Source organism: Oncorhynchus tshawytscha, linkage group LG06, assembly GCF_018296145.1.
Source record: "Oncorhynchus tshawytscha isolate Ot180627B linkage group LG06, Otsh_v2.0, whole genome shotgun sequence".
NCBI classification, from domain to species: domain Eukaryota; kingdom Metazoa; phylum Chordata; class Actinopteri; order Salmoniformes; family Salmonidae; genus Oncorhynchus; species Oncorhynchus tshawytscha.
The window spans coordinates 34,141,645-34,154,762 of NC_056434.1; the positions used below are offsets into that span (position 1 = coordinate 34,141,645).

The window sequence follows — 13,118 nt, forward strand, 5'->3', positions numbered from 1 at the left end:
ACGTTTTTATAAAAAACCGATAGCCTACTGAAAATATACTGGAATTCAGAGGTAATTTAACATTGAATGTACAATCATATAACATTACGCATGCACTGTTTCTACTGTGAATACTATAAACTAGATTACAGCATATGTAATACTACTGATGTGAGGGATCACATTGGAGGGAAAATACTAAATTAAAGGTACAATCCATTGTTGACTTTTTATTGCCAGACTCTGCGGTTCTTTAAAGGGGAGGTAAAACCGCCAGTCTCCTTGTGAAGGACCCTTTGTGATCTCATGCCACAGACAAAATAGTATTTTTGCTCGTGCTTAATAAAAAAAACTCCCCAGTTGTGATTACTTTCCTCACGTTGCGATATAATCTGACGCATGTACATCTATTTATTTTATGCACCTCCCAACGCCGAATAAATGTAATATTCTGTTGTAAAACAAGAAATAAAAAGAAATGTATTTTTCGTCAGGCTATCGTCAGAGGCACCCGATTTACTCCAAATGCATTCTGGTACCGTCCCTTCTCTTGTATCGGGAGACCCGAAGCTAAAGCAAAACCGGTAAGGATAAACTGGTGAGAGCAATTAAAGGGGAAATGTTATAGGAATACACCTCCGCTTCAGCCCTGTAAATGCAAGGGTGGGTACTTTAAATATATCGTAGGCAGCATATGATGACAAACGGTGTGCAAGTTGCATGTATGGCGCTATTTTATTGTTACAAAGTCTGTTGTTGCACGTCTCGCATGGCGCTGGACACGAAGGGGTTAATTTTTTCCACCGCCGACATTTTTATACACTGCGCCTCCCGCTTACTTCGAACCATAAAATGCTCCTTATTGTTCTGGTTTCTATAACTGAAATGATGAATACAGTACTATTCTGTACGTTTTTTAAATCCTGTATGAGGCCCAATCAGTCATACTTGATTGATAGCTAACTCTTTGATTAGCAAACGTTAGCTCTCAGGCAGGTTTGTTCAAATCGGTGGGCTTTTCCTGTCTTGCAGCTAGCCCACCGAATTACTGTTAACATCATGTTTTACTGTCTGTAGATAGTTCATATTTCAAACTTTTGACTGCTGAAGTTGAAAGTTGGCTGCAAATGACTGGTGCATGATTTAACTGGAGCTGGCGCACACTAGCCCAACTTCACATCCTCCTCGCACTGTTTCAGGAGCCTCCAAAACGCCCCTGTTAAACCGTTTCAAACTAGGCCCTGAGCGCAACAATTTAGCCAGAGCCATGATGAAATACAGGCTCGATCACACAGGGAAAGTTTGCTCCTAGTCCTAGCCTGCGGCTTGGATTTTCTGTTTTATTTATCAAAGAAATTACATGAGTTAGGTCTGATTCAATGTCCTTAAAGGTGTTTGTAAACAGTGATGTAGTGCTATTTGTTTTCGGGGAGGGAGCGATTTAAAAAAAAAAAATGTAAATGATGTCATCATTTCTCAATTAAAGTTTGCACCAACATATGTAGCCTATTTAATTAATATCATTGTAGAACAGAACAGGCCTATGCATAAAATGCATCCTCCAAATGTAACGTCTTCCTATGCCCACACATATTGTCAGAACATTTAATACTCATAAACACCAAGTTTGGCATACCTCATTTCAATATATGCCATGACTGTCAGTTGTGAATGTTAAATCTTCACGTTTTACCAGTGGACACTCCAAACTGCATGCCAATCCATTTGATCTCAATAAATTTCATGGGAATATGTATTTTGATCTTCTTGAATTACTGTTTCTTACGTGAATTAAAGCAGATGGTATTAACAAACTATTAGCCTTTCTTGTAGACCTATATTGTTTCAATCAAAACAGACCTATATCCTGCCTAGTTTTGGCCACGAGGGGAAAAAATGACTATTCAGCTTCAGATAAGAAATGACTGAGGAGGTGTTTTTGGTGTAACATCTGCTTTAATCTGCTACAAAGCTACAGTGTTTATAGGCCCTACTATTATTTTCAGTTCTGTTATGTAACATACTAATTAATAATTGTGAGCTTGCGAGACATTGATTCAGCTTTGATTACTAAATAATCACCATTGTGAGAACTGATCATCTTCTATTTGTAATAATACTAAGTGACGAGTAGGATTTAGCATGGGCAACATATCTCGTTGAGGGTTATTTTAAGTGATTTGAGGGCCCTTTGAATTGTGGTGGTGAAAGGACTGCACCTTAACCAAGTGGTCACACATCGTTCTGGGTTCCACTACTGAAGAGGGGTCCATGGAGTTTTCTGAACATCAAGGCAGGCACAGTGAATTTGGTTCCTAGATCTTGTTAGTTTGATGATTCATGGGGTGGATCCGTTTGTTTGCATATGGAATAGGGGTGGTACGTTTCTGCAAGCTAAGCACTCGGACAGTAGGGCGAGTTCAAGTACGTGATCCCGAAGTCCATAACAACCTGTTTTGAGGACAGCTGTTTTAGCAACCCCTGGTAGAGTTTTCTGTCTGTGGCTTGTTACGTTGGTTTTGGCCAGCACAAAGTGGTCAAGCTTCCGACTGACTTGCTTCTGCACACACGCCAGAGAGAGGGAAGGCAGGGAAGAAACCACCATTTACCTACCTATAGGCTACTATAGCTTACATATTCATTTACTATAATTTTCATGGAATTTGAGTGGTAATTAAATAGAATTGATCAGAATACGTTTCCAGAATTATTTTCACCAGCTTTGTATTCTGAAATTGCGGCTCTGCCTGTGCTCCCCATGCAGCCCTATGGCAGCACTACATCCCTGGTAGGCAGCTCACTAGAACAATCAAATAAGATTTAGCAATACTGTCTTTGAAACAATCTGTCTAGATGGATGTATCCTACTTTAAACATCTGACTTTTCTAAGAAGTTCACTTTTTCCCTCATGTATTTTGAGTAATTCATTTATGATTGATTTTAGATAGGGTTTTGAAACAAATTAAAAACATGAATCAACTGATTCAGCCACTAAACGATACATAAATTAATAGGCAGTTTTGGTTGTATTAGGTATTTGCAAGTTCTCACTTTGGACATTTTGGAGTTATAACCCGAATCTCCATTAATAGCACTATAACGTAGTCAATCATTCTTCAACATTCTTCCACACTATTGATACCCGAGGATACATTTTAACCAAATGTCAGCATCCGCTATACCTGTACCTTTTCAGTTTAGTTGTAGTTACACAACAACTGGATATTTCATGTTTTACTCTCTCTCCTTCACTCATCCCTCAGTCCTTCTCTGTTCCGTTATCCTAAGTCACTGTATCCTGATTAGTTGAACAGAGTAGAGGTGTAGTCAGTGGTGAATGTCCAGCATTACTCCAGACATGTCTCTCATCCCTCTCTCCTCTCTTCCCTTTTCCCGCTCTTCTGTCCACCTCAGGTTATCGACTGAGATCCCAAAGTGTTTCCAGCCATGTCTGTCAGAGAGTCGTTTAACCCAGAGAGCTATGAGCTAGACAAAAGCTTCAGACTCACACGATTCACTGAGCTCAAAGGAACGGGCTGCAAGGTGGGTTTTTCTACACCCCTGACGCTGTAAAGAGAGAGTTATTTGGCAACATCTAAGACTGCCTACTGGTATAATGGCATTAAATTGAGTGGACATTAACATTCTGTCTTTGCTGCTTACGAATATTATTTGCTGTATCCCTAGCTTCAATATTAAATAATGTTTGGGAGCAACGAGCAGACATTTACTCTATGTTCATAACTATACAATATAAACTGTGATGAGTGTGAGAAGCACTACAAATGTTAACATTAGGATGATTATGATTATGCTTGACTTGTACTTCTAAGGTAATCTGCTTGTTATTCCATAGGTGCCCCAGGATGTGCTACAGAAGCTTCTAGAAGCCCTGCAGGAGAACCACTATCAGGAGGATGAACAGTTCCTTGGGGCTGTCATGCCCAGACTTGGTATGAACACATACACATATGCACTTTAATCACATCCATTCTTTAGATAACTTTTACAGTTTAATAATAACTCTGTTCTATGCAGGCATTGGTATGGACACCTGTGTCATCCCCCTCCGACACGGGGGCCTTTCTCTCGTCCAGACGACAGACTACATCTACCCCATAGTGGACGACCCCTACATGATGGTATGTTTTCATTCTGTACCACTCTTTGTGTTACTGTTTTCAGCTATACCACATGTTTTAGGTCCTGAGAATATCATATACAGTGAATTCTGAAAGTTATTCAGACCTCTTGACTTTTTCCACATTTTGTTACGTTACAGCCTTTTTCTAAAATTGATTAAATCGTTTCCCCCTCTCAATCTACACACAATACCAAATAATGACGATGCAAAAACAGGTTTTTAGACAAATGTATTAAAAATGAAAACCGGGAAATATCACATTTATATAAGTATGCAGAGCCTTTACTCAGTACTTTGTTGAAGCACCTTTGGCAGTGATTACAGCCTCAGGTCTGACGCTACAAGGTTGGCACAGCTGTATTTGGGGAGTTTCTCCCATTCCGCTCTGCAGAGCCTCTCAAGCTCTGTCAGGTTGGATGGGGAGCGTCGCTGCACAGCTATTTTCAGGTCTCTCCAGAGAGGTTAGATCCGGTTCAAGTCTGGGCTCTGGCTGGGTCACTCAGACATTCAGTCACTCCTGCGTTGTCTTGGCTGTGTGCTTAAGGTTGTTGTCCTTTTGGTAGATGAACCTTCACCCCAGTCTGAGGTCCTAAGCACTCTGGGGCAGGTTTTCATCAAGGATCTCTCTGTACTTTGCTTCATTCATCTTGCCCTCAATCCGACTAGTCTCCCAGTCCCTGCCGCTGAAAACATCCCCACAGCATGATGCTGCCACCACCATGCTTCACCGTAGCAATGGTGCCAGGTTTCCTCCAGAGGTGACGCTTGGCATTCAGGCCAAAGAGTTCAATCTTGGTTTCATCAGACCAGAGAATCTTGTTACTCGTGATCTGAGAGTCCTTTAGGTGCATTTTGGCAAACTCCAAGCGGGCTGTCATGTGCCTTTTACTGAGGAGTGGCTTCTGTCTGGCAACTCTACCGTAAAGGCCTGATTGGTGGAGTGCTGTAGAGATGGTTGCCCTTCTGGAAGGTTCTCCCATCTACACAGAGGAACTCTGGAACTCTGTCAGTGATCATTGGGTTCTTGGTCACCTCCCTGATCAAGGCCCTTCTGCCCCAATTGCTCAGTTTGCCGGGCGGCCTGTTCTACCCTTCCCCAGATCTGTGCCTCAACACAATCCTGTCTCGAAGCTCTGCAGACAATTCCTTTGACCTCATGGCTTGGTTACTGGTCTGACATGCACTGTCAACTGTGAGACATTTATGTAGATGGGTGTGTGCCTTTCCAAATCATGTCCAATCAATTGAATGTTCCACAGGTTGACTCCAATCATGTTTTAGAAACATTTCAAAGGAAACAGGATGCATCTGAGCTCAATTTTGAGTCTCATAGGGTCTGAATACTTATGTAAATAAGGTATTTTTAAAAAGACATTTAAAAAAACATTTCTAAAAACCTGTTCTTGCTTTGTCATTATGGGGTAGATGGTAGTGTGTGTAGACTGATGAGGAACATTTTTTATTTAATTCCACAAATTGTGGGGAAAAGTCAAGGGGTCTGAATACTTTCCGAATGCACTGTAGATTGAATAGTTACGGAGAGCTTTGGACAGGAGTCTTTCACCTTGAGCGGAGTATGTGTTATCTTCATTCATACACTATATATACAAAAGTATGTGGACACCCATTCAAATTAGTGGATTTGGCTATTTCGGCCACACCGTTCCTGACAGGTGTATAAAATGGAACACACAGCCATGCAATCTCCATAGACAAACATTGATATTAGAATGGCCGTACTGAAGAGCTCAGTGACTTTCAACATGAATGATAGGATGCCAACATTTCAACAAGTCAGTTTGTTAAATTTCTACGCTGCTAGAGTTGCCCCGGTCAACAGTAAGTTCAGTTATTGTGAAGTGGAAACGTCTTGGAGCAACAACAGAGTGGTAGGCCTCACATGCTCACAGAATGGGACCGGCGAGTGCTGAAGCGGGTAAAATTAATCTGTCCTCAGTTGCAACACTCACGAATGAGTTCCAAACTGCCTCTGCAAGCAACGTCAGCACAATAACGGTTCGTCAGGAGCTTCATGAGATCGGTTTCCAAGACCGTCGGCTGGAGTGGTGTAATGCTCGCCGATATTGGACTCTGGAGCAGTGGAAACGCGTTCTCTGGAGTGATGTATTACCATCTGGCAGTCTGACAGACAAATCTGGCTTTGGTGGATGCCAGGAGAACTCTACCCGCTCCAATGCATAGTGCCAACTGTAAAGTTTGGTGGAGGAGGAATAATGGTCTGGGGTTGTTTTTCATGGTTTGGGCTAGGCCCCTTTGTTTCAGTAAAGGGAAATCTTAACGCTACAGCATACAATGACATTATAGAAGATTCTGTGCTTCCAACTTTGTGGCAACAGTTTGGGGAAGGCCCTTTCCTGTTTCAGCATGACAATGCCCCGATGTACAAAGCGAGGTCCATACAGAAATGGTTTGTCAAGATCGGTGTGGAAGAACTTGAATGGCCTGCACAGAGCCCTGACCTCACACCTAAACCCCATTGAACACCTTTGGGATTAATTGGAACGCATACTGTGAGCCACGTCTCATCGCCCGACCTCACTAATGCTCTTGTGGCTGAATGGGAAGCAAGTCCCCGCAGCAATGTTCCAACATCTAGTGGAAAGCCTTCCCAGAAGAGTAGACGCTGTTATAGCAGCAAAGGGGAGAACCAACTCCATATAAATGCCCATGATTTTGGAATGAGCAGTTCTCCACCTACTTTTGGTCATGTAGTGTTTCTAAATCATGTCAATAATGCCTTCTTGATAACTGTCTGTAGGGGCGAATTGCGTGTGCCAACGTTCTAAGTGACCTGTATGCCATGGGAGTGACGGAATGTGACAACATGCTGATGCTACTGGGGATCAGTAACAAACTGTCAGAAAAGGTCAATTGCATTGACACACACACACCACCACCACCACCAATGGCTAGCACCCAGCCACTAAATTGTCCCTCTCTTTTCTCTATTTCCCTGTCAGGAGCGGGACAAGGTGATGCCTCTGATCATCCAGGGTTTCAAAGACGCGTCAGAGGAAGCAGGCACGTCTGTGACAGGGGGACAGACTGTGCTTAACCCCTGGGTGGTCATGGGGGGTGTGGCCACCACCGTCTGTCAACCCAATGAGTTCATCATGTAAGAACGCTCTCATAGACAGCTACCCTCTTGTCCAACTCTTGCCCCCTCTCGGTCGCTCTCTCCGTCTCGTTCTTGTTCTCTGTTTAAGCCTCTGAACTATTGCTAGTTTGTTCATGTGAGCTGTGTTTTGCGTTGTGATAGTCATGATATCAGAATTGATCATGTTGATGTGTTCTCTGCTGTCTCCCAGGCCAGATAACGCAGTACCAGGAGATGTGTTGGTGCTCACCAAACCTCTGGGGACTCAGGTGGCTGTGGCTGTACACCAGTGGCTGGACATCGTAAGTGTCAACACACAAACCACCTTTCATTTGATTTAATAGCCTATATTGTAACTTCAGCACTAAAATGTCAACAAACAAGGTGTCTGTATTTGTTCCAAAATATCAACCTCTACAGTCGAGTTAAAGCTTTATCTGTGGTTTTCATCAATTCAAAGTGGTCTAATGTCGTGTGTATGTTTACAGTGCCTTCGGAAAGTATTCAGACCGCTTTACTTTTTCCACATTTTGCTACGTTACAGCCTTATTCTAAAATTGAATTGAAAAATCTACCCACAATACCCCATAACAACAAAGCTAAAACAGGTTTTAAATTTTTTTTGCAAATGTATTATTATGCCTTATTTACATGAGTATTCAGACCCTTCGCTATGAGACTCGAAATTGAGCTCAGGTGCGTCCTGTTTCCTTTGAAATGTTTCTAAAACTTGATTAGAGTCCACCTGTGGTAAATTCAATTGATTGGATATGATTTGTAAAGGCACGCATCTGTCTATATAAGGTCCCACAGTTGACAGTGCATGTCAGAGCAAAAACCAAGCCATGAGGTCAAAAGGAATTGTCCGTAGAGCTCATAGACAGGATTGTGTCGAGGCACAGATCTTGGAAAGTGTACCAAAATATTTCTGCAGCATTGAAGGTCCCCAAGTACACAGTGGCCTCCATCATTCCTAAATGGAAGAAGATTGGAACCACCAAGACTCTTTCTAGAGCTGGCCACCTGGACAAACGGAGCAATCGGGCAGAAGGGCCTTGGTCAGGGAAGTGACCAAGAACCCAATGGTCACTCTGACAGAGCTCCAGAGTTCCACTGTGGAGATGGGAGAACCTTCCAGAAGGACAACCATCTCTGCAGCACTCCACCAATCAGGCCTTTAAAGTAGAGTGGCCAGACGGAAGTCACTCCTCAGTAAAAGGCACATGACAGCCTGCTTGAAGTTTGCTAAAAGGCACCTAAAGACTCTCAGACCATGAGAAACAATATTCTCTGGTCTGATGAAACCAAGATTGAACTCTTTGGCCTGAATGCCAAACGTCCTGTCTGGAGGAAACCGGGCACCATCCCTACGGTGAAGCATGGTTGTGGAAGCCTCATCCTGTGTGGATGTTCTTTAGCAGTAGGGACTGGGAGACTAGTCAGGATCGAGGCAAAGCTGAATGGAGCAAAGTACAGAGCGATCCTTGATGAAAACCTGCTCCAGAGCGCTCAGGACCTCAGACTGGAGCGAAGGTTCACATTCCAACAGGAGAACGACCCTAAGCACACAGCCAAGACAATGCAAGAGTGGCTTCGGGACACGTTTCTGAATGTCCTTGAGTGATCCAGCCAGAGCCCGGACTCGAACTCAATCGAACATCTCCGGAGAGACCTGAAAATAGATCTGCAGCAACGCTCCCCAACTTTGTAGCGTTCTACCCAAGAAGAGTCAAGGCTGTAATTGCTGCCAAATGTGCTTCAACAAAGTACAGAGTAAATGGTCTGAATACTTATGTAAATGTATTATTTCATTTTTATTTTAATACATTTACAAAAATTATAAAAACCTGTTTTTGATTTTTGATTAATGGGTATTGTGTGTAGATTGATAAGGATTTATTATATATATATATATATATATAACATTTTTTAGAAAAAGCTGTAACTTAACAAAATAAAGTCAAGGGGTCTGAATATTTCCCAATTTCACTGTGTATGTATGTACAGTCATAAGTTTGGACACCTACTCATTCCAGGGTTTTCCTTTATTTGTACAGTTTTCTACATTGTAAAATAATAGTGAAGACATCCAAATTATGAAGTAACACATATGGAATAGTAGTAGTAGTAACCCAAAGAGTTTAAAAAAAATCTAAATGGTTTCCTCAAAGTGTCCACACTTTGCCTAGATGACAGATTTACACGCATTCTCTCAACCAGCTTCATGAGGAAGTCACCTGGAATCCATTTCAGTTAACAGGTGTGCCTTGTTAATTTGTGGAATTTCTTTCCTTAATGCATTTGAGCCAATCAGTTGTGTTGTGACAAGGTAGGGGTGGTATACAGAATTTGGTAAAAGACCAAGTCCATATTATGACAAGACCAGCTAAAATAAACGAAGAGAAACGACATTCCATCATTACTTTAAGACATGAAGGTCAGTGAATCCGGAAAATTTCAAGAACTTGAAAGTTTCTTCAAGTGCAATTGCAAAAACCATTAAGCGCTATGCTGAAACTGTCTCTCATGAGGACCGCCATAGGAATGGAAGACCCAGAGTTAGCCCCGCTGCAGAGGATAAGTTCATTAGAGTTAACTGCACCTCAGATTGTAGCCCAAATGAATTATTCACAGAGTTCAAGTAACAGACACATTTCAACATCAACTGTTCAGAGGAGACTGCGTGAATCAGGCCTTCATGGTCGAATTGCTGTAAATAAACCACTACTAAAGGACACCAATAAGAAGAAGAGACTTGCTTGGGCCAAGAAACACAAGCAATGGACATTAGACCGGTGGAAATCTGTCATTTGGTCTGATCAGTCCATATTTGAGATTTTTAGTTCCCACCGCTGTCTTTGTGAAATGCACAGTAGGTGAACGTGCCAGTGGTTCCCACCGTGAAGCATGGAGGAGGAGGTGTGATGGTGAGGGGGTGCTTTGCTGGTGACACTGTCAGTGATTTTATTAAGAATTCAAGGCACACTTAATCAGCATGGCTACCACAGCATTCAGCAGCCATACGCCATCCCATCTGGTTTATGCTTAGTCCTACTATCATTTGTTTTTCAACAGGACAATGACCCCAAACACACCTCCAGGATGTGTAAGGGCTATTTGACCAAGAAGGAGAGTGATGGAGTGCTGCATCAGATGACCTGGCCTCCACACTCACCCGACCTCAACCCAGTTGAGATGGGTTGGGATGAGTTGAACCGCAGAGTGAAGGAAAAGCAGCCTACAAGTGCTCAGCATATGTGGGAACTCCTTCAAGACTGTTGGAAAAACATTCCTCATGAAGCTGGTTTAGAGAATGCCAAGAGTGTGCAAAGCTGTCATCAAGGCAAAGGTTGGCTACTTTGAAGAATCTCAAATATATTTTGATTTAACACCTTTGGTTACTACATGATTCAATGTATTATTTTATAGTGTTGATGTCTTCACCATTCTATAATGTAGAAAATAGTAAAAAATAAGGGAAAACCCTTGAATGAGTAGGTGTGTCAACTTTTGACTGGTACTGTATATATTGTTTGTGTGTCTCTCTGTCTGTCCTTCAGCCTGAGAAGTGGAATAAGATCAAGCTAGTGGTGACTCAGGAGGATGTAGAGCTGGCCTATCAAGAAGCCATGATGAACATGGCCCGGCTCAACAGGACAGGTACACACGCACACGTGTAAAATACTGAGGCTGGACTTTTCCTCATGAAGGACGATGAAGCGTGATTTATACTGTCCATTTGATACGTTTAGTAAGCTTTAATTTGTCTTAGAAACACACACACACACACAGCCCAACTCGACAGACCAAGTACATTTCCTCAAGTTGTACTCCTTCCCTTCTTTCTCTTACTTCTCTTCTGTCTTCTACCATTATTTGAACCAATATGATTTTAAATATTGATGTCGTTGTTTTTCTCTCTACAGCTGCTGGTCTGATGCACACCTTCAATGCACACGCTGCCACTGACATCACTGGCTTCGGGATCCTGGGCCACGCCCAGACATTGGCACGGCAACAGCGTAGCGAGGTGTCGTTCGTCATCCACAACCTCCCCGTGCTCGCCAAGATGGCAGCTGTGTCCAAGGCCTGCGGGAATATGTTCGGACTCATGCACGGAACCTGCCCTGAGACATCAGGTGTGTGTGTCTGGGCGTTTTTGTCGGTCTGTTGTCTCTTGCTTGTCTTTCACACACATAATCATCACCCACCTCTCTCTACCTACCTGTAGGGGGTCTGTTGATCTGTCTTCCCAGGGAGCAAGCAGCTCGTTTCTGCGCTGAGATCAAATCTCCTAAATATGGTGAGGGCCACCAGGCCTGGATCATCGGCATCGTGGAGAAGGGCAACCGCACTGCCCGCATAATCGATAAACCACGAATCATCGAGGTCGCTCCTCAGCTCTCCACACAGAATGTCAATCCCACACCCGGCGCAACCTCATAATAACCCCCACCCCCCTGCAACGCAGACCAGAACCACAAGCTCGGACAAGTTTTTTTTCTTTTTTTCGCATATTCTTAAACTAGAGCGTGTTAAATGTATACACGTGTGTGTATGTATGTATGTATGTATGTATGTATACATACACACACACACACACACACACAATTAACTGGGTTGCTGTGTATGCACACCTGCCTCAGACAGAAGCCTTAGGGGCAGGTCATCACACAACTAAAAAGAAAAATTCTCTCAAAAGAATAGAACGAAAGTAAAAATCCATTTGCCTTTTGTGTCTGTTGTAATCTGTTAAGTTTAATTGTAGAGGCAGGCAGCTTCTGGGTTTGAGAATTGATGATGAAGATTATCCGATACTGTTGATTCATTTTGAATCTTTTGGAGACTGGGTGTCCGTTGCCTTTTGGGCTCTTTTTAAAGGGTGCTAAGCATGTGTAAGTGATGGGTAGCGAGATAGCGTTTTTGTTTGTCCGTTCACTATGTGTACAGTTCAAAAGCCTAGTTCAAGTTGAAAGCTATAAGCGATGCCTTGAAAGATTGAAAAATGCCTTTAAAGAGTGTGAACGTAAGGGTTGCTTTTTTTACTTTGACTTTTTGTATTTTTTTTCCCCCAAAATAAATGAAATGTTTTATTTTCTTGCGTTGTTTTACGAGAGCACTATCAAACTGATCTAAGGTGGACTCCGTCTGTTCACATTGCTGCCCTGAACTTTAAATCAGTGATATGTTCATTCATAACAAGGACATTAAATCATTTTACAGGAAAAGAACACAACGGCCTGGGATAATTTGATATACTCACCTATAGAGATGTGATCACACAATAGGATTTTGAAGAAGTCGGAGCATTCTGTCTCAACTCTGTTGCATTGTACAACTGACTACCTTTTCAGGAAGCAGGGGTCATGATGAGGCAGGTGAAATGGAAAGCACTCAAGTCTTGGTTGGCACTTTTCTCCATGAAAATAATACCAGTGTACCCATCTGTAGCAGAGCTTCCTCTGATGTGCCATATAATCTTCCAGTACCTAGAGGTTCCATCATTTGTATACCGGTAGTGTACTTTGTTCACAGTATCTCAAATCTACAATCTGTTTCTAATCATCCTGGTTGGGATCAGTGTAGTCTTAATACTCTCCAGTCATCTGATATAAGGCCTTTTCTAATATCTGGTACCATAAAGGGTTGTAAGGCACTGCTTCCAAACTGAAATAAAACTGGATCCTCTCTTACACTGAAGGACTGTGTGTTCTCTCATCTTGTTTCTTAAAGCAGGAAGTAGCCATCTACACAGCAACATCAAGGGCTCTATTCAATCTGACTCGTGGAAGTTCAGCATTACAGCGTAAATGAAATTTAAAGGCAATGTTCCAGCATTAGTGGAGACTACATTCACGGTAAACGCTGCATATGTC

The 13,118-nt window shown here is 42.5% G+C and overlaps 1 protein-coding gene across 3 annotated transcripts; it reads left to right on the forward strand.

Annotated features, from left to right (window-relative positions):
- The first annotated feature begins 457 nt into the window (after positions 1–457).
- Positions 458–12,942, forward strand: LOC112245391 (selenide, water dikinase 1). 3 transcript variants are annotated; one of them, XM_024413443.2, is made up of 10 exons: positions 458–563; positions 3,395–3,523; positions 3,837–3,933; positions 4,019–4,122; positions 6,904–7,011; positions 7,106–7,260; positions 7,454–7,544; positions 10,803–10,902; positions 11,169–11,381; positions 11,474–12,942. In XM_024413443.2, exons 2-10 carry the CDS (start codon positions 3,428–3,430, stop codon positions 11,686–11,688), a joined length of 1,179 nt encoding a protein of 392 aa, XP_024269211.1. In that variant the 5' UTR covers positions 458–563; positions 3,395–3,427; the 3' UTR covers positions 11,689–12,942. The 3 variants fall into 3 exon arrangements, with proteins under 3 accessions (XP_024269211.1, XP_024269212.1, XP_024269209.1); XM_024413444.2 differs by having other exon boundaries at positions 519–577; XM_024413441.2 differs by having other exon boundaries at positions 527–642.
- Positions 12,943–13,118: the final 176 nt, after the last annotated feature.